This window comes from Mandrillus leucophaeus, unplaced genomic scaffold (genome assembly GCF_000951045.1).
Source record: "Mandrillus leucophaeus isolate KB7577 unplaced genomic scaffold, Mleu.le_1.0 Scaffold149, whole genome shotgun sequence".
NCBI lineage: Eukaryota > Metazoa > Chordata > Mammalia > Primates > Cercopithecidae > Mandrillus > Mandrillus leucophaeus.
Genome location: NW_012101465.1, coordinates 4,365,356 through 4,390,023, shown reverse-complemented (window position 1 = coordinate 4,390,023; position 24,668 = coordinate 4,365,356). Strand labels below are relative to the sequence as shown.

The 24,668-nt window shown below is 39.1% G+C and overlaps 1 protein-coding gene across 2 annotated transcripts in view; it reads right to left on the bottom strand.

Moving 5' to 3' along the window:
- Positions 1-24,668, bottom strand: part of RARB (retinoic acid receptor, beta) — a 449,839-nt gene that overhangs the window by 359,372 nt on the left and 65,799 nt on the right. Inside the window, exons 2-5 of one of the 2 annotated variants that reach the window (XM_011974802.1) lie at positions 10,150-10,174; positions 9,271-9,281; positions 9,077-9,101; positions 2,337-2,352 (exon numbers count right to left, since the gene is read on the bottom strand). The exons of the other annotated variant lie outside the window; for it this stretch is intronic. Of the exons in view, the coding sequence (XP_011830192.1) occupies positions 2,337-2,352; positions 9,077-9,101; positions 9,271-9,281; positions 10,150-10,174 (77 nt within the window). The remainder of the gene's footprint in view (positions 1-2,336; positions 2,353-9,076; positions 9,102-9,270; positions 9,282-10,149; positions 10,175-24,668) is intronic. 2 annotated transcript variants of the gene reach the window in all.

The following is a 24,668-nucleotide window of genomic DNA, read 5'->3' as shown; positions in this document are numbered from 1 at the left end:
ATTTGTTTGCTATTATTTAACAGCCCAAAGTTGAGACATATTTTGGCACATACTTGAAAAATTATATTCCACTGCACTATGCCGTATTGGTTTGACAGTTTATTGGAGGGTAGAAGATAAGATCATAATCACTTTGGGTATTCAACATTCTTTATATACTATTGAAAGATAATATTTATACTTTCTCCATTTATTGCTCAAATCTTTATTGAATGCATATCCTGTGCTAGATACTATTTGAGTTTCTGGAAATACAAATGGATACATCTCTGCTCTAACAGGTGATGGTGTTGGGTGTGGTTTGACAGGCTGTAAACACAGAATTGCAAATTGCACAAATATTTTGATACCAAATCATACTGGGGAAGAAGAAAAAGCAGGTAAGAGGAGAGAAAGATCTTAAGCAGCGCAGAGGGGCTGACATGTTAGGGTTGTCAGGCAAGGTTTCTATAATGAGATAATGTTTGAGAGAGACCAAAATGAAATGAGAAAATGAACAATGGGTAAAAGAGGATCTCAGACTAAGGGAACAACCAGTGCAAAGGTGCTGAGGCAGGAGCCTCCCAGGAATGTTTGTATAACAAAGAAGGCAGAGTGAGTGGAACAGAGTAAAAGAGGGGCTAAAATTAATTAACTCTTCCATTCCTTGAATTCTCCATGATAACAATGGAATGTATCAAACGCTAAACTCTGGTGGGGACCAGGGTCAAAATATACCATATCTAAAATCTGGGTTGGAGAAAATAATATGAAAAACATAGATTCACTTTTGTAGACCACATGGCATCCTGACTTTTTTTTTTTTTCCTATTTTCTGGGGGACTGTGAATCAGAAGTTCTATGAACACAAAATAGATTACAGATATGATGTGCATTTAGCCACACTTGAATAGGTCCAACATTAACATTCATTTCTTCTAGATCAAATAATGAGCCAGCCCTTCAATGGTGGATCTACCTGGTCCTAAAAAAAGAAAAAACATATCAATGGCAGTCACCAAATGCTCTCTAACAGAGATGGAGAAATCCACTGCTGAGAGCTGTTAAAAGTTCAAAAGAGGAAGGTTGATGTCATTCATGTTAGACTGTGACCTCAAACACATTTTTTGTTTGGGAAGATTATTAAATTTTATATACAAATCTCTACTATGTTCCAAGAAATTTGACATTATAACCACTGATGACTTAAGAAATATATAACTCTCCTCCTAGCATTTGAAAAAACCTTGAGAGAGATTATCCAAATTAAGAATATAGTTTCAACATTATGCGTACACATTTGCCAATTTTCCATATTAGATTTCTATGCTCATTCTTGAGTAGCTCAACCCAGAAACAGTGGAAAATAAAAGTACTTAATTCTGTGACATTATCATATATAACATTGTGATTTTTACTATCTATTTAACCAAATACTGGCGTAACCATAAATTATAGCCCTCCAGTCACACAAAATGAACTTCCAGATAGCTCCCAAATTTGAGTAACTTAAATGACTCTATTTCAGAATAATATCCAAACACTAAAAATATTTGTCACACTTGCTGCAGAAAAAAAATAACCTCACTCAAGCATGGGGAAGAGAAGGCTCTGTAGGATTCCAGCCTCCAAACACCACTCTCAAGCCAGAAAGTGATTCTAAAAACAAGAGGACACTGAACAAAAGGTGATAAAGACAGATCAAAGAAGTAAGTGGTAGAGTTCGGAAAACAGTTTAAACTCAGGAAAGACTAAAATGTAGAGACTTTAGGACATCTGGATAAGGAATAGACAGCGGTAATGTGAGGTGGAAGACAGGGGATGTGAAAGGCCAGAGTGGAGCTGGGGGCACTATTTGGCCTCTAAGAGAGGCCTTCACTGCTTTAACATTTAAAGGCTTTCCATTGTCTGCTGTGTTCCCACCATTTCCTTACAATGCCTTGTATACTAGCTGCTCAAAATGATATACTCTCTTAATAAAGTCTGGTTAAAATGAAGGTGCTTAGTAAACACTGAAGCAAAGTCCGCTTAGTCTTCTACCTTCAGAATATCTCACTGTAGAACACTCAGCACAATCTGCTGTAGCTAGCTAAGGCCTCTATGGTATCAGATCACTCGTGGGACGTTTTCTTACATATTGATGCCTAAAGAGCTTCAGGGAAGGGGTCAGAATCACAGAGCATTTAGGAAGGGGGAAAAATTGAACTATAGGCAGCTTTGTGGTTGCTCAGTATTTCTAAGCTGGTGATTGTGTTAGTCGGCTTGGGCTGCCACATCAAAATAGCATAGCCTAGGGGCTTAGACAATAGAAATGTATTTCTCATACTTCAGGAGGCTAGAATTCTGCAATCGGGGACCGGCATTCTGGTGAGGCTCTTTTCCTGGCTTGCAGAGGGCTGCCTGCTCACTGTTTCCTCAGATGGTGGGGAGAGAAAGCAAGTTCTGGTGTCTCTGTCTCTTTTTAAAAGGACACCAGTTCTATCAGATAAGGCTCCAGCCTTATGACCTCACTCAACCTTAATCACCTTCTTAAAGTCCATATTTCCAATTCAGTCACTTGGGTGTCAGGGTTTCAACATAGGAATTTTGCAGGGGCATAGTTGAATCCATAGCCATGATGGTTTAAGTTCAAAGATATGACGACAAAGCCTGATAAAAAGGACCGAGGAATGTGGACATAAAAATTTTAAACTTCTGTACAGAGACCATAAGTTTTAAAAAATGTAAAATTAAGAAAAAATATTTGCAACATACATATAATATTCTTAATATATTAAAAACTCCAGTAATTAAGAGGTCAACAAAGATAAGGGGAAAAGGTGTGAAAAATTCAATCATTGAAAAAGAACAGAAAAACATTAGAAAGGATGCCTGCACAGTATAATCATAATTTTAAGTGATAGAAAAAATTTTCATTTTAGATTCCAAGGGGCTAGAACCCCTGTTGTTGTATTAGGCAAAATATTAGCCCCTAAAAGCCTAATGTTGTGTTAGGCAGAATATTAGCCCCCAAAGATATCTATGTCCTAACACCCAGGATCTGTGAATATGTTAGGTTACATGATATTTAACATATTAGGTTGTAGATACAGTTATAATCAGTTGACCTTAAGAGTGAATTGATCCTGGAGTATGCAAATGGATCCAATGTGATCACAAGGGTCCTTAAAGCTGGAAGAGGACTGAGAAGAAGTACTATAGAAATGACTGTGTAAGGATCAATCACCAGGTTGAAAGTTGCCGGCTTTGAGGTGAAGGAATGGGGCCGTCAGCCAATGAATGTGGGTGGCTTCTAGAGCTTGTACCAAGCAAAGCAAGGAAATGAATTCTCCCCTAGAGCTTTCAAAGGGAACCCAGCCCTGCTGACACCTTCATTTTAGCCAATGAAGCCCGTTTTGGATTTCCGACCTTCAGAATTGTAAGATTTAATTGTAAGACATATTTGGGCCGGGTGCAGTGGCTCACGCCAGTCATCCCAGCACTTTGGGAGGTCGAGGCAGGAGGATCAACAGGTCAGGAGATCGAGACCGTCCTGGCTGACACGGTGAAACACCGTCTCTACTAAAAATACAAACAAACAAACAAAAAATTAGCCGGGCGTGGTGGCGGGCACCTGTAGTCCCAGCTACCCAGGAGGCTGAGGCAGGAGAACGGTGTGAACCTGGGAGGCGGAGCTTGCAGTGAGCGGAGATCATGCCACTGCACTCCAGCCTGGGTGACACAGGGAGACTCCATCTCAAAAAACAAACACAAAAATTTTGTTGGCCAGACATGTGGTTCATGGCTGTAACTCTAGCACTTTGGGAGGTGGAGGCCTGTGGATCACTTGAGCCCAGGAGTTCAAGACCAGTCTGGGCAACAAGGAGAAACCCTGTGTCTACAAAAATACAAAAATTAGCCAGGCATGGGGGTGCATGCCTGTAGTCCCAGCTACTTGGGAGGCTGAAGTGGGAGGGTTGCTTGAGCCCGAGAGGTGGAGGTTGCAGTGAGCTGAGATTGTACCACTGCACTGCAGCCTGGGCGACAGAGTAAGACCCTGTCTCAAAACAATGACAACAAAAATGTGTGTGGTTTAACTTGCCAAATTTGTGGTTGTTTTTTTATAGTAGCAAAGGGAAACAGTGAGGAAGTGGGAAACTTGCTATCAATTTATACAAATATTTTTAGAGGGCAATTATGTATGTATTTATCAACATCTAAAATACAAATATTCTTGTACCTAAAAATGGTAACTTTTATGAACTCATTCCATGAAAATAATTAAGCAATTGGTCTTTTGTTTTTCCTTCAAGTAGTAGAAAATGGAATATAAACTGAGTGGCCTCTACTGTAACCACAGAATACAGAGCTATTACTCTTAGTCCATTTGGGCTGTTATAAAAAAATGCCATAAACTGGGTAACTTACCAACAACAGAAATTTATTTCTCACAGTTTTCTGGGCAATCTGAGATCAAGGCATTGGCAGATTTCGTGTCTGAGAAGGGCCCATTTCCTGGTTCACAGAGCCTGTTTTGTAAGGGTGCTAATACTATTTCTGAGAGCTTTATCTGTGTGACATAAGTACCCCCCAAAGGCCTCACCTCCAAATACTATCATTTTGGGAATGTTTTTACATATGAATTTTTGGGCACACATTCAGTCTATAGCACTAAGGATTAAAAAAAAAAAGGGCAGTATGTCTTCAAAGAGTAAAAATTCTTCACTGAATATAATTACAGACAAGTATGTTCCCAGTGATTTCAGTTTTGAAAAAGGAAAAAAGTGTGTACACACCCACACAGAAGGAAAAACCATCTGAAAAAATATATTCCCATATTATTAGCAGGATTCTGATGGGTAAGAGTTTAGGAAAAATGCCAGTTACTACCATAATTATATGTTTTTATATTGTTCAAACTTTCTAAAAATTAATAAATGTTAGCATGTGATATTTTAAAAGTAAAGATATTTGCATAAAATTGTACTGAAAATAAAGCAATACGCAATTTTGGCTTCGAAGTAATTAAGAATAAGTTAATCCTAAAAAAGCTATTCAATACCTTTCTCAGTCTACTTGAAGATCCAACAACAGAAAACAGAGAAAGACCAAATTCACTGAATTCATGTGGCATTGTACAAGGTTTTGCTGGAGACTGAGTCTTAGCCTTCGCCTTATATAAAAAAATAAAATAGTAGATCTTGCCCGTCATGTCTACTGAGTGGAGAAAAACCAGTTTCCCTTTTCACCGCAGGGTTCTTGAAGGTATACTGGGATGACGGTATCCATTTAATGTTGTTCACACTTTCCTTCTTTCTTCCTTAGATTACAAACCATTCAGGTTACAGTTTAGCAAGAGCTTTGAATTCAGTGAAAAATATCATTGGCTTTCTAAACAAAGTTGTTTGCAATAAAAGAGAATCAACCTTTTTTTAAAAAAAAACAATGCCCCAAATGGGAAATACATATTATTAGTTTACCCTGCCACTAATTGAACTGCTGATATGAGCACGGGAGTCTTCTGAAAACTTATGAATTCTGTTACCATCGTGCAAAACAACCTCCTGATATCCCTTGCCTTTGATGGCTTCTATTACATTCTAGAGCTCTAAGAGAAATAAGCTTGTCAGTACAAAATGCCTTAAAGGGCTCTTCCCCCTTCAGAACTGCTGAGAAGACACAGAATTTGTTGACCGGGAGGAGGCGATCAGTGTGTCCCCCAGAGACAGCATCAAAGGCAGATGCTGTAAGCAACCGCAGATTTAATGTGCTTCATCCCTCCATCTTTCCTCCCTGGCACACTGGCCTTCCCCTAGGACTGACTCTCATCAAACTGACAAAATGATCATCCGTGGACTCACGGTTAGGACCAAGGATTTTCCCAAAGACCAAGGTGGCTTTGAAAGATAATACATGGCTCATTTTTACACTTGAGGCCCATAGCCTGTGTGTGTTAGAGGTTGGCTGGCTGAAAAATCTCAGATGGAGTCAGCTAATTCACTCAGTTCTCTTCTTAAACCCATGAGGCTAAAGGCTATTAGGTTTCATGAGAAATAAACAAAATTTCAAATTAACTATAGTGGCCTCTCATTTAAGCAGACTGATCACAGAAGGGATTGTTTGGGTTGGCAAAGTAGACTAGTTAACTCAGAATTACTGTATACTAAGCCGGCTGACACTAGGCAAGTTATTTAATCCCCGATGCCACAGTTTCCATATTCATAAAATGGGCAATACTAATTATTCTTACAGCAGAAGACTGTTGTAAAGACTAAATGAATTAACGCATGAAGGTACCAAGAAAAATGTCTGATATGTGATATACAATATGTAACTTTATTACAATATATAATTTTATTATCGACTAGAGCAGGAAGACCAGTGCAACTTACATTACTACCATCACATTGGATGACAAATGCTCATAGAAATGGAATCATTAACATGCATAACTCAAATTACTGGGCATAGGTTAATCCCCCTTCTGTGCTGATCCCTAAAAGGGTCCCAGGTTATCACTAGATATTTGAATTACCTATATTATTTCAAAACATGTATAGAAAGTCTTCTATTTACTCTTAAGGCAGGGATTCAAAAATGAGTAAGACCTTAAGACAGTCAAAGTTAAGTCAGAGAGACAACATACAAATGCTTATGACAATATTTACTAATGTGGAATGATAGAGGTAAGCACAGAATGTTATAGGAACACAGAGAGACATTGTGACAAGGCAGAATGACATCCTCTCCAAAGATATCCAAGTCCTACTTCCTAGAAACTATGAACATGCTTCATTATAGGATATAGGAATTTAGTTTGCTAACCAGCTGACCTTAAGATTGGAAGATTCTCCTGGATTTTCCAGCCGGGCACATGGTAAACACAAGGGTCTTTAAAAGTGAAAGAGGAGAGCAGAAGTATAGGTCAGATTGATATAGTGTGAGAAGGAGTCAACCAGCCATTGCTGGACTTGAAAATGCAGGAAGGGGACCATGAACATGGGATGCAGATGGCCTCTAGGGCCTGGAAAAGGTTAAGGACAAGGATCATGTCCAAAGTCTACAGAGAGGAACGAACCCTGCTGATGCTCTGACATTAGCCCCAGATCCATATTAGATTTCAGACATGCAGAACTGTAATAAATTTGTATTGTTTTCAGACACTAAATTTGTGGGAATTTGTTACAGCAGACATGGAAAACCAACACAGGATAGAGCCCAACTTGCAGGTGAAAAGGGAGAGGAGTGATGGGGAGGAGGGCATCCTCTGGGATGGATCACGGCTGAACGTTAGAGGGAGAATAGTCATTACGTGTAGTGAGGGCACTCACTCTGGGCAGAGGTTCTGGTTTGGAAAAAGACCTCTTGGTGAAGTTCCATTGATCTGGTCCGGTGAAAAAAGTTTGAGAAGTGAAATGGCTAAAAATGAGACTGCCCCGTAAGACCAGCAGGCATTAGTGATGGCTTGGATGTGAGGCATGAAGGTAAAGAAAGAATCCAGAATGACCTCTGCATTTCTAGAGTGGGTGACCAGAGAGATGAAGGTGCCCTCGAGTGAGATACAGAATGGAGGAACAAGAATTTACTTAAGCAGAAGATAACTTTCCTTTTGGATGATCTGGGATGACCAGATGGAGACATGCAGCTGCCAGCCAAATAGCAGCATCTGTAACCTGAATTAGTGGAAGCCTGAACTGATGAGGTGGATTTGACATCTGAAAGGAGCAACTTCTACCAACAGATGGGAGATAACTTTAATACTATAGACTATTTAATAGATTGAATGATATCACTCCAGCATGAGAAGAGTGATAGGCTGAAAATAGAACCTTGGGAGACAGTAGCATGTTACAGGTACTGTAGAAAAGAGACGCTCATGAAAAAGGTGGGAGAGAAATGAGCAGAAAACAGCCTGGAGAACTAGTAAGTATGGTGATCCAGGAGCCAAGGGAATAGAGTTTCGAGAAGAAGGGAAGGATAAATATGGTCAAATGTAACAGGGTCCAGAAAGAGAATAATTAGATGATGAGATGACAATGATGGTGGTGATCATGATGACCATCATCTAACTATAATAATGATGACAATAGCAACTAGCACTTCTTGAGCATTCATTATGTGCTAAATACTACAATTTATTTAACTAACACATATAGAACATGTACTCCCTACCAGAAGCCCAATGTTTTTAAAGGTTTAACTCATTTAATTCCCACAACAACTCTATGAGGTAGATACTATTCTTAGCTCCATTTTACAGATAAAGAAATAGAAACAGAAGTTAAGTGACTTGTCCAAAATTACTCAGTGAGTAATAGGACCAACATTCTCCAGAGGCTATTTTCCTAACTACTAAGCTTTGCTGTCTCATGTCCTATTTCATTTAATTTTCTCCATACGTGAGCCAATGAGTACATTCTGCCATCATACTAATTAAACAGATAAAACAAGAATCAGCCAAGTTAATCAACTTGCCCAAGGTCACCCAGCCCCAGTGACAGGCTGAATGGGTGACATCAGGCTGAATTAACTGGTATGAATATTGAGATTAGCGAAGTTAATCTTCAACTGAACACAGGTGGCTGCAGATGACATCTCTCATCGGAGCACTAGAGGAAAAGAGATGGGACCCCTCTTCCTCTAGTGGGCAGATAAGATGAAGAGCTGGGTTGGGGTTGGGTTGCAGTTTTTAAGACTTGGCTCAATTCTGATTTGTTTCTACTCCTTGGATATGGCTTCTCCGACTTTTAAGAACCCAATGGGTCCCTGTCTTTTGCGAGATTTTCTTCTGCCCTTTGGAGGTTTGTAAATATCTTCTCTCACTAATAAGGAACATGAACAAATCCCAACTAATTAAACTCTTCAGTTGTGTGGTTTTTGTATGCATGGTAGGCTAACATAATCTGGGACAGTTCTCTTTTAGGAATTCTTTATTGGCTTAAAACAGAACATGGAGTTTCCAAAACCACATATATATATGTATTTCTTATTCTATACAAAACACTGCAGCTTTCTTGTCTATGAACAAAGCCTTGCAAAACCCTGGTGTTCCTGCACTCACGATCTCCCAAACCAGGCTTAAAGGAATGCAACCAGGGTTCCCTATTCCAGGGAACACTGCCCACCGGGTATCAGAGGCTGATCTCAGAACAGTCAGTACAAACAACAAACAAAGCTGAAACTCATCTGGGCCTTGTGCCCAAGAAAACCAGCCACACACGAACTCACACCATGGGGGAAGGAGAAAGGGGAAAAACATTTCAAAAACAAACCGAGGAGAGTAAAAGGCTGGCTGAGAAGTTGGCTCCACACTGACTGCCCCCCTCCCCTCCGTGAATGCCAGAGAGACAAAGCCTGAGAAAGAAAAGCTTCCCTAATCTTGTCCAGGAAAGAAGCTCAAATCTCTTAACTTATGTGGAAAGCAATGACAGATAGCAAGAGCTCTGACTTTACTGAGGAAGAAGATGGCTTTGGTTCATGCATAAAATAAAATGGGTTTGGCTGAAGAAGAAAAACTCAGAAATGCTTTAACATTTCCAATATTATTTATATGTAGAAATTTGCCTAACTGATGCATTTATTTAAAACTGTATGAACTAGTTATATTCATGCTAGCTGCTGTAATGGATAAACCCGAAACCTCATTAGCTTCGCACAACGGAAGTTTACTTTTTGCTCCTGTGAAGTCCAGTCAGTAGATGGGAGGAAGAAGTGCAACGCTCTGCTTAGGCAGTCATTCAGGGACCTAGGCTAAAGGTAGTTTTGTCAACTGTAACATGTGACTTCCTAGGTTACCTTGGACATTGACATCCAGCTAGTATAAAGGGAAGAGAGAATGGAGAATTATACAGAAGATTACATTTTTCTTACATTTTTTACATTTACAGAAGTACATAAATACTTTTGCCTGCATATCATTGGCCAGATAGAACTCAGACACATGGCTACATCTAAATATGAAGAATGCTGGGAGATTCAGTCTCTGTCTAAGCAGCCACTTCACAGCAAAAACTCCCTATTATGGAAAGAGAACGCTAATCATTGGTGGAAACAAGATGTTTCTTCCACAGTGGATTTGCTCTGCTTTACCATGTCTATTTACTGTTTTATTAAATAGTTTAGTGTTTCTTGAGAGGTGAGTTATTGTCATTTTGGATGAGAGTTACCTGGTTGCTGTACTGTTTCTCATACTGAAGTATGTTCACACTCCTGGTCCCTGCCTACCAATATCAGAAGCAGTCTCAGACACCATATACTATGGTTTGTCCCCACCAAAACTCATGTTGAGGTTTGGACTCCAGTGTGGTGGTGTTGAAAGGTAGTGCCTTTGAGAGGAGATTGGGTCCTTAAGAGAGGTTTATGCCTTTCTCTTGAGAGTAAATTCAGGGACCTCTATTAAGACTGAATTAATTATTGCAAGAGAGAGCTGTGTTAAAGTGAGGCTGCCGCTCCTATTTGGTGTCTTTTGCAGGTGCCTGCTACGTACCCTTCTGCTGCTTCTGTGTTATGAGGTAGCATAAAGCCCTCACCAGAAGCCAGTGAGATGCAGCTGCTCATCTTAGACTTCCCAGCCTCCAGAACCATGAACTAAATCAACCTCTTTCCTTTATAAATTATTCCATCTTAAGTATTTTATTATAGTAACAGAAAACAGACCAAGACACCATGACAACCCAAACCACTATACATTCCAAATGCCCACTTCGGGGTTGGTACTTCCCTGGGCTAAGGACCACAAGCAGTCAGAATTTCAAGGTATCGGCTAATTCTTTACCCTTGCTAGATCATGTTATCAGAATCATTTCATCAAGCAAACCTCCCAGCAGCTACCATTCTGATTAACATTTCCCTAAGGAATCCTGCATTCTGCCTACTTTACAATATCAATTACGACCATAAAACAACAAACAAATATCACAGAAGAGTGCTGACTGTTCAAAATCATCACTTTGGGGTGACTAGCTACTTAGTGTAATAAGTTTACCATTCCTTTAAGTGTTTTTGGAGCTCCTCATTTGGAAATCACCTTTAGAGGCAGTGCTACATAGAAACATGGAATTATTAAGCTCAAGGGAAACTCAGAGTTTCCTCAGTCCTAAGTTCAACCTGATGCCCCAATCCTTTCTACCATGCCTCTGCCAGCTATTCATCAACCTTTCTTCATGCATTCTGCATGTTTTCTGAGGCACTGCCTTAAAGCTGAGGACAACACAATGATGAAGTCAGGATTCCTAACTTCATATTTTAATAAGGGAGATGTATATAAATGGATCATTACAACATAAGTCGGTAAATGCCATTGCTATGGCAGGAAGAGAGTGCTGTGGAAATACAAATGATGAAGGGGCTAAATTAACTTCATGAGTAGACACATGATTTGTGCTTTCATGAGAAAGGTTGAGTTTTTCCGGCTGAGAATGCAGGATGGTAGCTGGGGTATTTTAAAGGACTAGGTAACAGAGAGGGCTTAGAAGGTTTGGGAAGAAATAAGGCTCCTGGAAAAGATAGAAGGGGAATAAAACAGATGAAGAGAAGTTGGGTGGAAAGGGGAGGTCTTGGAAGACTCTGTAAATAGAGAGCAGATAGAGCCTGGGAAGGAGTGGAGGCACCAGGTAGGCTGCAGGACTTGGAAGAACTTGGAGACAGGGCTTTCCGTTTAAACATCATTAACAAGACAGACCTCCTGATGAAACTGACTCCATATCTGGACTATTTTAGATGTTATATCTCATTATTCATCCAAAACCTGCCCCACACTAGTTCCAACTCTTCTGTCCTGGTTTTCTTCTCCTAGACACAGAGATCAATCATAATCACTTTTCCAGAGATCAGCCCTTTCAGAATCTGAGGACAATTATTACATCTCTATGAGTGTCTCCTCTTCTCTAAGCTAAATACCCTGTTCATATGTGTTTTTCTGCAAGGCTGTTTGCAATTCCCTTTCCATTCTACTCTCACTCCTCTATGTGGGACATAGTCCAGTTGGTCAACATTCCCCTTAAAATGTGGTACCCGGAATGGAACACACTACTCCAAGTGTGGTTCACCATCACAATCTTTGATCTGCATTCAAGCATCAAATTAAGTCACCATGCAGACATACCACATTACTGAGTCATGCTGAACTTACCGTCAACCACCATGTGCATTGCTGGTAAATTCATACCCTATTTCATTCAGGGGCAGATGTTCTTTAAATGTGTGCATAACTCTACATTGATGAACTTGCATTTCCCTTGGCAAAATCTAACCCTTTTTTGAAGCTGTCAGGAGCTTTTAGGATAGTCCTTATTGCATGATATTTTGGGCAAGCACGTCAAGCACAAAGCTAATATTCTCTTCCAAGTTCTTGATGATGTTCAATGAGAAGAGCCTGAGACAGAACTCCATAAACTGCTACTCAAGACCTCTCAAAAATAGGCTGTTTGTGCCACCTCTTATTTTCACATTCTTGGATATTTTTATTTTTTTTCCATACTTTAACATATTTCAATCATTGTACACATGTTTGTCAAAGAACTCTATATGTAGCCAAATTGGTTTCTTGAGTTTATCTTTATCTTTTCTGCTCCACTGATTACACAGAATTTCATTTATGACACCCTTCCACCCTTTATGACAAGACTCTCCTTTGAGTTTTTGTCGTACATTTCAACTTATATTTGCTCAAATACTGAAACATTCTGAACTCATGGTTATACATTTGATTATGGGCTAATTTGCAGCACAGTGTTTTGTTTTCATACGAATTTTTAAAACAGCATGGACATCCTTTAAAGGATCTCTCTCTTTAATCAATTTCTTCTTAATGATTATATACATTTCCCTTATTGCTTCTCTTGCATTCTAGGACATCATGTCAACAAGAGTGAAAGAATAAAGGTAAATAGATTTTCTAGATTGAGGGAGCAATATGAGAAAAGGCAGATAAGTAAAGGTAACAGTGTGTTCTTCAGATTCTTCACATATATATGTTTAGTTCATTTCTCTCATGTAGATTAAAATTTTCTTAATGGCAGGAAGGGGCCATATCTTTTCAGTGGAATATTGGTTCATGTGGTTCTATAACATGACGAGTATAAAATAGGTGCTTAATGAATATTTTTGAACAACAACAACATCAACAACATGGCTTGTTTAAATGGGCACATACTTTCATTCACTGGTTGAAGTAATTAAGGTATTGGAGATTTGTTCAATGTGTGACTTCATTCCTACATAGAAATATTGTCAAACAGACATTTACATGATATGATACATTAAGAGACGGTCACAAATAATCAAAGTTAAGAAGGAAAAGGTCACTTTTAAGAAATCTCACTGAAAAATAAAAAAATCTGTGGGATATAAACATTATTAAAGCATTTCACATTAATAGAGATAAATAAATAGATGTAAAGTAATTAACAAGTACATTTACAAGCATACACACTTTAATCATCTATACCAAGGATATAAAAATGATCATTTTTTAAAACTATTGTTTTCAGAAATTATACATTAAGGAAGAAGAGGTTCCAGTTGTTTTTGGACTTGAGTAGCTCAACTAAAAAGTCAACAAAACTGTACTGCATAAACCACTCTAATATAACGCAAAGTCTTTCTACAATCAAAGACTAAAATTAGTTTGTTTTTCACCTATATTATCAGTACTTTGAGACATCTACATGGCAAGTACTGACTCTTGTTCACCAAGATAAGGTATTAGCTTTTTTTTACTTGCAATGTGCATAATGATTAAAGATTCTAGTTGCCAAGGGTGAAATGCTTCAAACTCGAAGCTCAATTGTTTTGCGAATTCGTAATTGTACCCTTTCTGAGGGATGGAGAAGGCAGAGGAGGAAATTCACAAAAGTGACACAAAGCAGATAATAACAGAGCCTCATGAATTCATAATGATGTTCAAGGTATGAGGGAAATTGTTTTCATCACAAAGAACAATCTGTGATCACTTACTGCTAGTCACTGCTGAGGTGGCTGTGATCTAAGGACCCACTTTATGTTCCAAAAACAGATTAAACATCCAGGTTCTGATCTCCAGAAAAAAATGATATTTGTGTTGATCTACCACTGTGTCTGTGAAGGTGGGGGGAGACTGCATGAGAGAACTAACTAGACATTCATTTGATGCTGGTGCCTAGTCAAGAAATGTGTGCGTGTTACCCTAAAGCCAGATCCAAATTTAAACTGGACAGTAAGCCTGATGTTTGGCCAATATTGAGAGCAGCCCCTAATTTAGACACAGAGAGAAATAGAAGGATGCTAATATATTTTGAGAATGTAGTAGGTGTCAGGTACTATGCTGGATTCCTAAAAAGTCCAAACTGTCAGAGAAGGAAAAACCAGTTGGCTGCCAAGGTAGTGCCTCAATAATATTCTCAATCCAAACACAAGAACACCAAGCTTGAGAGCAACATGTAAGTTGTCCCAGGTTAGTGGCAGAGCCAAAGACAGTTTTATATCTGTCCAAATATCATCACACTATTTTCTTCTTTATCCTACTTCATTTTCTTTTATCTCCCCTTTGGACCCAGATTTTTGTGATATAGTCTCTGACTAACCAAGTCATCCAGAACCCTCCCTCTCCTTCCTTCTCACTGCACCCACAAGGCCTTGAGTTGATTTTAAATATTTTAGGCATGATTTCAATAGCCACCCCCCACACCTCCTTTAAGTGATACCTTTAAGGAAAACTGTCAGAGAAAGAAAAACCAGTTGGCTGCTAAGGTAGTGCTCCAATAATGATATTGTTTCAGTGTGATTTCCATTATCCTTGATGTATTTTTCAGCTTTGCAAAAGCAAGAGGGGGATGCTATTAGATCCTTTAGAGATAATCAGCCTCTAGGTGACTAAAGTTCACCCAACTTGCAAGAAATCAATTACTAACACAGAAACTCCTAGACTAAATTAAGAGGAAAAGCTACCCATGTAGAGATATAAATCTTGTTCAACTGTTTCTCAATAATGGGGACATGAAAAGTAAAAAAAGACAGGAAATACTCTTGAAGTCCATAAGGAACACACAGATCTTTCTCTTTTGGATAATAGGAAACACTGATAAATTTTTAATATTAAACTCCTTATTCTATGATGTATTACATGTCTCATGAAGTTATGCCAAGCAATTGAAAGGGTTGACATTTTATTTCAACTCTTCTCTTAGACAGTTTGGTCTGTATGGGTTGAGTCCATTTATTATGGGTTGATTTTTCAATCTCAAAATATTACTTTTCCCTGATTTTGTAGCCAATTACTAGAAAGCACTTTATATGAACCACTTATGCATTGACTACAATGAAACCCTTTTATTCTCTTAGGACATATTTCCCTACTGATATTCTAGCCCTTCTAACTAACATTAGTATCTATTAGAGGTTCTCACAAGATATTGTTTTAAGCTAAAGGTATGGTTCCCGAAATACAAGCAATTTGAGGGACCACTAGGGCTCAATGGAAAAGAAAGGGGTCTTTTAGTACCCTTCAAATAACATAACCTTTATAGCCTTCTTGTCAACTGATAAATCATATACAAATGAATAGATAAATCATCTCTTGTGGTGAGCTATAGCTTTTGACTATTATCCTGACCTGCTCTATTTATTCTAGAAATTAATTCTATTTTCCTCTTTCTTGAGTTGTTTATTCATCTATCCATTTCTTCCCTCTACTCTTCCTTTCTATTACCTTTGAAAGTTCAGTATATCTCTACCCAGGCAATATATAAATTATGTTTGGGGACCTTCCTAGTGCATACAGTGATTTGCTGCTCAAGAAAATCTAGTATATGGACATTTACTATTTCTTTGAATATTTTATAGATCCTTCAGGGTAAATGGGTGGGCAGACACACCATAGAGTCTCTATGTATTTCAAAATAAAGTTAAGCAAAGTGGATGGAATTTCCCAGAACAGTAAACTTTTCTTGTTGATGCTGGTTATGTAAAACTATTCTTTTAAGATAGGCAAAATACAGATGTATGCCTCAGTCCTCCTTTCCTTCAGGTTTTGATAGAGAATACAATAAAAAAACACATGTGTATCAAAGTGTCAGCTTTATTAGCAATTACAAGTATCTATTATCCCCCCAAATCCAGAACTCTTTGGCAGTACTAGTAGTTGACAGGACTGGAAAGCAGATTAGAAACGAGGCAAATGGGATAATGAAACCTCCTACCATCTACCTTCCACATGTAATCAAGGTTTGTGAATCCTAATGCCTATGAAGAGAGTTCAGTTTAACTTACATACTTAGTCACAGACACATAAATTGGTACAGAGAGGGAGAGAGTGCATATTACCCTGCCCTTCATAGAGACTCTGCTCAGTTGAGCTCAACAAATGGGATCTAGAAGCTGAGGAGAAGGGAAAGTAAAAGTCACTGTGCCAGATAAAAAAAGATCCATAAGTAATGACTCATGCTTTGTGTGTTGGGCTTTCATCAATTAGATTAGATGCTACTGTTCTCCTGGCGAAGAGTTAAAAGGGATACAAATTTGAAGCAGTCTTTCCACAAAAAAATTATTAGAAGTAATAAATACATTCAGCAAGGTGGCAGAATACAAAATCAATATACAAAAGTCAATTGTAGTTCTATAAACTGGCAAAGAACAATCTGTAAATGTAAGAAAATGAAATAATCCTAACTATAATAGCATCCCAAACAATAAAATAGTTCAGAATAAGTTTAGCAAAAGAAGTGCAAGACTTGTTCACTGAAAGCTACAGAACATTATTGAAAGAAGTTAAAGAAGACCTAAATAAATGGAAAGATATACCATGTTCATGGACTGGAAGCAATATTATTACATGACAATATTTACCTAATTGATCTGCAGATTCAATACAACCCCTATCAAAATTCTAGCTGGCTTTTTTACAGGAATTGACAAGCTGATCCTAAAATTTATATATAATTGCAAAGGCCCCCAAATAGCCAAAACAATCCTCAAAAAGAAGAACATAACTGGGGGACACACACTTCTCAATTTCAAATTTACTATAAAGCTATAATAATCAAGACAGTGGGCTGAGAATAGACAAATAGATCAAAGAAATAGATGTATAGTCCAGAAGCAAGCACTTATACCTGTGTTCAATTGATTTTGACAAGGGTGGCAAGAAAATTTATTGGTAGTAAAGAATAATCTTTTTAATAAATGGTGCTGGGACAACTGTGTATTCACATGTAAAAGAATAAGATTAGACCCCTATCTCACATCATATACAAAAATTAACTCAAAATCTATTGAGATTTAAACATAAGAGCTAAAACTAGAAAACTGTTAGAAGAAAACACAGGCATAAGTTTCTGTGACTTTTGGTTAGGCAACGATTTCCTAAATACGGTACCGAAAACACAAGCAAAGACAAATTTGATAAATTGCACTTTATCAGAATTGAAAATATTTGTACTTCAAATGACACCACCAAGAAAACAAAAAGACAACCCAAAAGATGAAAAGAAGTGAAAAAAAGAAGTATTTGCGAGTCATATGTCTGAAAAAAGGCCTTCATTCAAGATGTATAAAAATTCTTACAACTCAGCAACAGAAAGACAAATACCCCAGTTAAAAAATGGGCTAAGTATTTAAATAGACTTTTCCCAAAAGAAGATATGCAAATAGCCATTACACACATCAAAACCTATTCAATATCATTAGTCATTAGGAAAATGCCAACCAAAAACCACAATAAGATCATTTCACATGCACTAGGATGATATCATTACAAAATGGACAAGGTTTGGAGAGGATATGGAGAAATTAGAATGCTCACAGGAATGTAAAATTTTGCAATTACTTTGGAAAACAGTTTGAAAGGACCTTAGACAGTTAAACATACAGCTACCATATGGCCCAACAATTCCACTCTTGGGTGTATACCCAAGAAAACTGAAAACATATGTCCATGCAAAAACTTGTACACAAATATTTATAGCAGCATTATTCATAAAAGTCAAAAAGTAGAAACAACCCAAATGCCCATCTTGTAAAGAATGGATAAATATAACATTCTATATCTATAAAATATTATAATAAAATGAATGAAGTAGTAATACATGCTACAATATGGATGACCTTGGATATATTGAGGTATGTTAAAGAAGTCAGTCAAGAATGCATATTCAAGGTGGCTGAATAGAGGAATGTGGTACTCACTCCTCCACAAACAAGAACCTAAACAGCAAGTAGATAATAGAACACCTAACAGAGAACACTTTCAGTAGAGAAGTAACAGGAAACACCTAAGGCAATGAAGAGGAGAAAAGCAAGGTAACATGCTCTGCTGGGATCAACTGGAAGCCTGTAGAGGTTCCCAACTGTGGGAAAAGGGTAAGTGAACAACCTCCCATTGGTACAGATTCCCACCACAGACTCCTGCAATCTTAGCCATTGTAGAGTCTCAACCCTTGTGAGTCCTGAGACTAACACGGAGTTGCCTAGAGATCACATGACAGCATTGCTTGAGGAAGGGAATTCACACTGGATTCCATACAGCCACCAAGTCCTCAGCAGCTATAGCAAGGTGCCACTTTGAGAGCCTAGTCCCTACCAGACCGCCTCCTACCCTAGGGCCCAACAGCCTCTTCATCGCCACATTTCTGAAGCCCAGTTGACATCCCTTGCCCTCAGCCGACTGTCACTTCTGGCTGCTGCCACCAGGCATGAATCATAAGCCACTGTCAGTGACCCCACAACCCCGGTAGTGGGGACACCACACATCTACAAGTGCCATGAGATGCTATTCTGCCCAAAGCCACCAACTGGGACAAAAGTGTTCATGCCCCAGCTGCCTGTTTATGGTTGCTGCCACTGAAAGCAACTTTGCCCTCCTCAGTAGTAGGACTGCAGCACAACCACTGCTGCCCCCACTCAAGCATTCATCTGGGGTCCTGGGAATTACCCTATCCTTGTCTACCATAGCCAGTGCCTGCAAACATCACATGGAGCCTGAGGATAGATCCACCCAGGCTGGCCCTGCCTCATTCACACACAAGCATGCCTGGGGATCACCCTTCCCTATCCACCATTGTTGGCATCCCTCACAGGGACCTGAGAATAAGCTCACCCATCCTGCTATTACTACTACAGCTGGCACCACCTGTACATGCCACCTGCAGGCCTGAGTACTGATCTGCTCAGCCTGTCACAGCCACCACCAGCACCAGTATGGACCACTTGGGAGTCAGAGGGTTGTCCTACCACTGCTATTGCCATTAATCAAGCAATTTCTGATGCCCACGGGACTGAGGACCTTCCTACCCACTCAGCTCACCACCATTACTATCAGCACCAGAGAAAGCCACCTGGTGACCCAATAATTAGCCCTACTAGACCTGGCAATACTGCTGCAAGCATATGCCGCCCTGGGACCCCAAAACAGGAACATACAGCCTGCTGCTGCTACCACTGGGGCCCAAGGACTGACTTACCTGACTTAACTGACATCCCCATCCCTGAAAAACTTCATCACAGTCTCCACTAACAACCATACCCTATGTAACTAAGGAAATCACAGACACTGCTGATGCTGTTTACAGCCAAAAAAAAAAAAAAAAAAAAACCATACAGAGACTACACTACTGCATACCCAGAATTAAAGCCGAACTGCTGTACCCAACCAACATCATGGATACATCTTCAGGAAAACCTTCTCTACAAAGCAAATTCAAAAAAATGAAAGAAGCAACTATTATATCAGAGGTGCAGATACCAATGTCAGGACCCAAGAAACAAAAAAGCAGGGATATATGAAATCTCCAAAGGATCACAATTCTCCAGCAACAGATTTCAATGAAAAATAAATTTATGAAATTCTGGAAAAAGAATTCAAATTAATGATATTAAAGAGCTCAGTGGGATATAAGAGAACACAAATGAACAATACAAAGAAATCAGAAAAATAATTAAGGACATAAGAAATTTATTAAGAGATAGATATCATAATAAAGAACCAAACAAATTCTGAAACCAAAGATTCACCAAATGACATAAAAATACATTCAAAAGCTTTAATAACACACTAGATCAAGGAGAAAAAAGCATTTCAGAACTTGAAGACAGGTCTTCCGAAATAACCCAGATAAAAATTTAAAAAAATAAACAAGAATGAAGAATGCCCACATGATATATAGAATGCCATAAAGTGACCAAATATTTGAATTTCCAGTGTCCCATAAGGCAAAGAGAAAATGAAAGACACAGAAAACCTATTTAGCAAAATAATAGCTGAAAACATCCTAAGTCTAGCAAGAAATTTAGATATTAAGATCTAGAAAGCTCAAAGACTTTCAAATGGACATAATTCAAAAACTCTTATTCATGGCACAGTGCAGCCAAACTGTCAAAAGTGAAAGACAAAGATAATTCAAACAACAGTAAGAGAAAGAATCTAATGACTTATAAGGGAACCCCACTCAGACTAACAGTAGACATCTAAGCAGTAGACATCTTACAAGCCAGGAGATAGTAGAATAATACATTTTATATACTGAAAGAAAAAGTTGCCAGCCAAGGATCCAGCAAAATTATCCTTTATAAAAGGAGGACAAATAAAGTCTTTCTCAAATAAGCAAAAGCTGAAGGAATTCATCACCACTAGTATGGTCCTGTAAAAAATGCTTTAAGGGAGTCCTACACCTGGAAACAAAAAAGGATACTATCTACCATCATGAAAACTCACAAAAGTATAAAAAACACTGGTAGAGCAAACACACCATAAGGAATGGAAAGGATCCAATGGTTACAACTACAGAAAACCAAACACAATGATAAACAGGAAAGAAACAAAGAATATTCAAAACAACAACAACTCAATTAATAAAATAATAGGAGTAGGCCCTCCCATATCAATAATAATCTTGAATGTAAACAGATTAAACTTTTCACTTAAAGGACAGAGTGGCTAAATGAATTTTAAAAACATGATCCAACTATATGCTGCTTACAAGAAACTCACCTCACCTTAAAGACATATAGATTGAAAGTAAAGGGATGAAAAAGATATTGGATGCATATGAAAACAACAAATGAGCAGGAGTAGCTATACTTCAAAGAGACACAAAAAGTTATTATATCATGATAAAAGGATCAGTCCAGCAAGAGGAAATAAAAATCCTGAAACATATATTCACCTAACACCAGAGCATCCAGATATATAAAACAAATATTAGATTTAAAGGAAGAGAGGAATTCCAATACAATAATACTTGGGGACTTCAACACTCCACTCTCAGCATTAAGCAGATCATCTACATAGAAAACTAACAAAGAAATACTGGATTTAAACTGCTCTTTAGACTAATGGATCTAACATTCATTTACAGAATATTTCATCCAACAGCTACAGTATACACATTCCCTCTAATCAGTACTTGGAACATCTTCAGAATAGATATGTTGACACATAAAATTATTCCCAGGCAAGATGGCCAAATAAGAACAGCTCCGGTCTGCAGCTCCCAGCGAGGCCAATGCAGAAGGTGGGTGATTTCTGCATTTCCAACTAAGGTACCTGGTTCATGTCATGGGGACTGTTTAGACAGTGGGTGCAGCCCACAGAGGGTGACCAGAAGCAGGGTGGGGCGTTGCCTCACTTGAGAAGGGCAAGGGGTGAGGTAACTCCCTCCCCTAGCCAAAGGAATCTGTGAGGGACCATGCCATGAGGGATAGAGCTATCTGGCCCAGATACTTGGCTTTTCCCAGGGTCTTCACAACCCACAGACCAGGAGATTCCCTCGTGTGCCTACACCATGTGGGCCCTGGGTTTCAAGCACTAAACTGGGTGGCCGTTTGGGCAGACACTGAGCTAGATGCCGGAGTTTTTGTTTGTACCCCAGTGGCATCTGGAACACCAGCAAGACAGAACCATTCACTCCCCTGGAAAAGGGGCTGAAGACAAGGATACTAGTGGTCATGCTCATTGGATCCCACCCCCAAAGAGCCCAGCAAGCTAAGGCTCACTGGCTTGAATAGCCAGTGAGAACTCTAAAATCTACCTGGGATGCTCGAGCTTGGTGGAGGAAGGGCATCCACCATTACTGAGGCTTGAGTAGGCGATTTTTCCCTCACAGTGTAAATGAGCTCCCAGGAAGTTCTGACTGTGCATAGCCCACTGCAACTCCACAAAGCGGCTGTAGCCAGACTGCCTGTCTAGATTACTCCTCTCTGGGCAGGCCATCTCTGAAAGAAAGGCAGCAGCCCTAGTCAGGGGCTTGTGGATGAAACTCCCATCTCCCTGGGACAGAGCACCTGAGGGAAGGGGCGGATGTGGGTGCAGCTTCAGCAGACTTAAATGTTTCTGCCTGCTGGATCTAAAGAGAGCAGCAGATCTCCCAGTACAGGGCTTGAGCTCTGCTAAGGGACAGATTGCCTCCTCAAGTGGGTCCCTGAACCCCTTGCCTCCTAATGGGGAGACACCTTCCAGCAGGATTCAACAGACACCTCGTAGAACAGAGTTCCAGTTGGCATCTGGCATGTGCCCTCTGGGATGAAGCTTCTAGAGGAAGGAGCAGGCAGCAATATTTGCTTTTCTGCAGCCTCCACTGGTGATACCCAGGCAAACAGGATCTGGAGTGGACCCGAGCAAACTCCAGCAGACCTGCAGAAGAGGGGCCTGACTGATAGAAGGAAAACTAACAAACAGAAAGCAATAGCATCAACATCAACAAAAAGGAAGACCATGCAAAAACTCCATCTGAAAGTCACCAACAGCAAAGACCAAAGGTAGATAAATCCAAGAAGATGAGGAAAAACCAGCACAAAAAGGCTGAACATTCCAAAAACCGAATGTCTCTTCTCCTCCAAAGGATGACAACTCCTTGCCAGCAAGGGAACAAAACTGGACGGAGAATGAGTTTGACAAACTGACAGAAGTAGGCTTCAGAAGGTGGGTAATAACAAGGTCCTCCATGGTAAAGGAGCATGTTCTAACCCAATGCAAGGAAGCTAAGAACCTTGAACAAAGGTTAGAGGAACTGCAACTAGAATAACTACTTTAGAGAAGAACATAAATGACCTGATGGAGCTGAAAAACACAGTACAAGAACTTCATGAAGCATACACAACTATTAATAGCCGAATCAATCAAGCAGAAGAAAGGATATCAGAGACTGAAGATCAAATTAATGAAATAAAACATGAAGACAAGATTAGAGAAAAAAGAATGGAAAGGAAAGAACAAAGCTTCCAAGAAATAAAGGACTATGGGAAAAGACCAAACCTATGTTTGATTGGTGTACCTGAGAGTGACAAGGAGAATGGAATTAAGTTGGAAAACACACTTCAGGATATTATCCAGGAGAATTTCCCCAACCCAGCAAGACAGGCAAACGTTCAAATTCAGGAAATACAGAGAACACTGCAAAGATACTCCTCAAGAATATCTCCTTGAGAAGAGCAACCCCAAGACACATCGTCATCAGATTCACCAAGGTTGAAATTAAGGAAAAAATATTAAGGGCAGCCAGAGAGAAAGGTTGGGTCACCCACAAAGGGAAGTCTATCAGACTAACAGTAGATCTTTCTGCAGAAACCCTACAAGCCACAAGAGAGTGGGGGCCAATATTCAACATTCTTAAACAAAAGAATTTTCAACCCAGAATTTCATATCCAAGCAAACTAAGCTTCATACGTGAAAAAGAAATAAAATCCTTTATGGACAAGCAAATGCTGAAGGATTCTGTCACCACCAGGCCTGCCTTACAAGAGCTCCTGAAGGAAGCATTAAATATGAAAAGGAACAACAGGGACCAGCCACTGCAAAAATAAACCAAAATGTAAAGACCATCGACACTATGAAGATACTTCATCAACTAATGGGCAAAATAATCAGATAGCATCATAATGACAGGATCAGTTTCACACAAAACAATATAAATCTTAAATGTAAACAGGCTAAATGCCTTAATTAAAAGGCACGGATTGGCAAATTAGATAAAGAGTCAAAATCCATCAGTGTGCTGTATTCAGGAGACCCATCTCACATGCAAAGATACCCATAGACTCAAAATAAAGGGATGGAGGAAGATTTACCAAGCAAATGGAAATCAAAAAAATCAGTGGTTGCAATCCTCATCTCTCATAAAACAGACTTTAAAGCAACAAAGACCAAAAAAGACAAAGAAGGGCATTACATAATGGTAAAGGAATCAATGCAACAAGAAGAGCTAACTATTCTAAATATATATGCACCCAATACAGGAGCACCCAGATTCATAAAGCAAGTTCTTAGAGATCTACAAAGAGTCCTAGACTCCCACACAATAATAGTGGGAGACTTTAACACCCCACTGTCAGTATTAGACAGATCAAGACAGAAAATTAACAAGGATATTTAGGACTTGAACTCAGCTCTGGATCAAGCAGACCTAATAGACATCCACAGAACTCTCCACTCCAAATCAACAGAATATACATTCTACTCAGCACTACGTAGCACTTATACTAAAATTGACCACATAATTGGAAGTAAAACATTCCTCGGCAAATGCAAAATAACAGAAATCATAACAAACAATCTCTCAGACCACAGTGTAATCAAATTAGAACTCTGGATTAAGAAACTCACTCAAAACGTCACAACAACATGAAAACTGAACAACCTGCTCCTCAGTGGCTACTGGGTAAACAACGAAATTAAGACAGAAATAAATAAGTTCTTTGAAACCAATCAGAACAAACATACAACATACCAGAATCTCTGGGACACA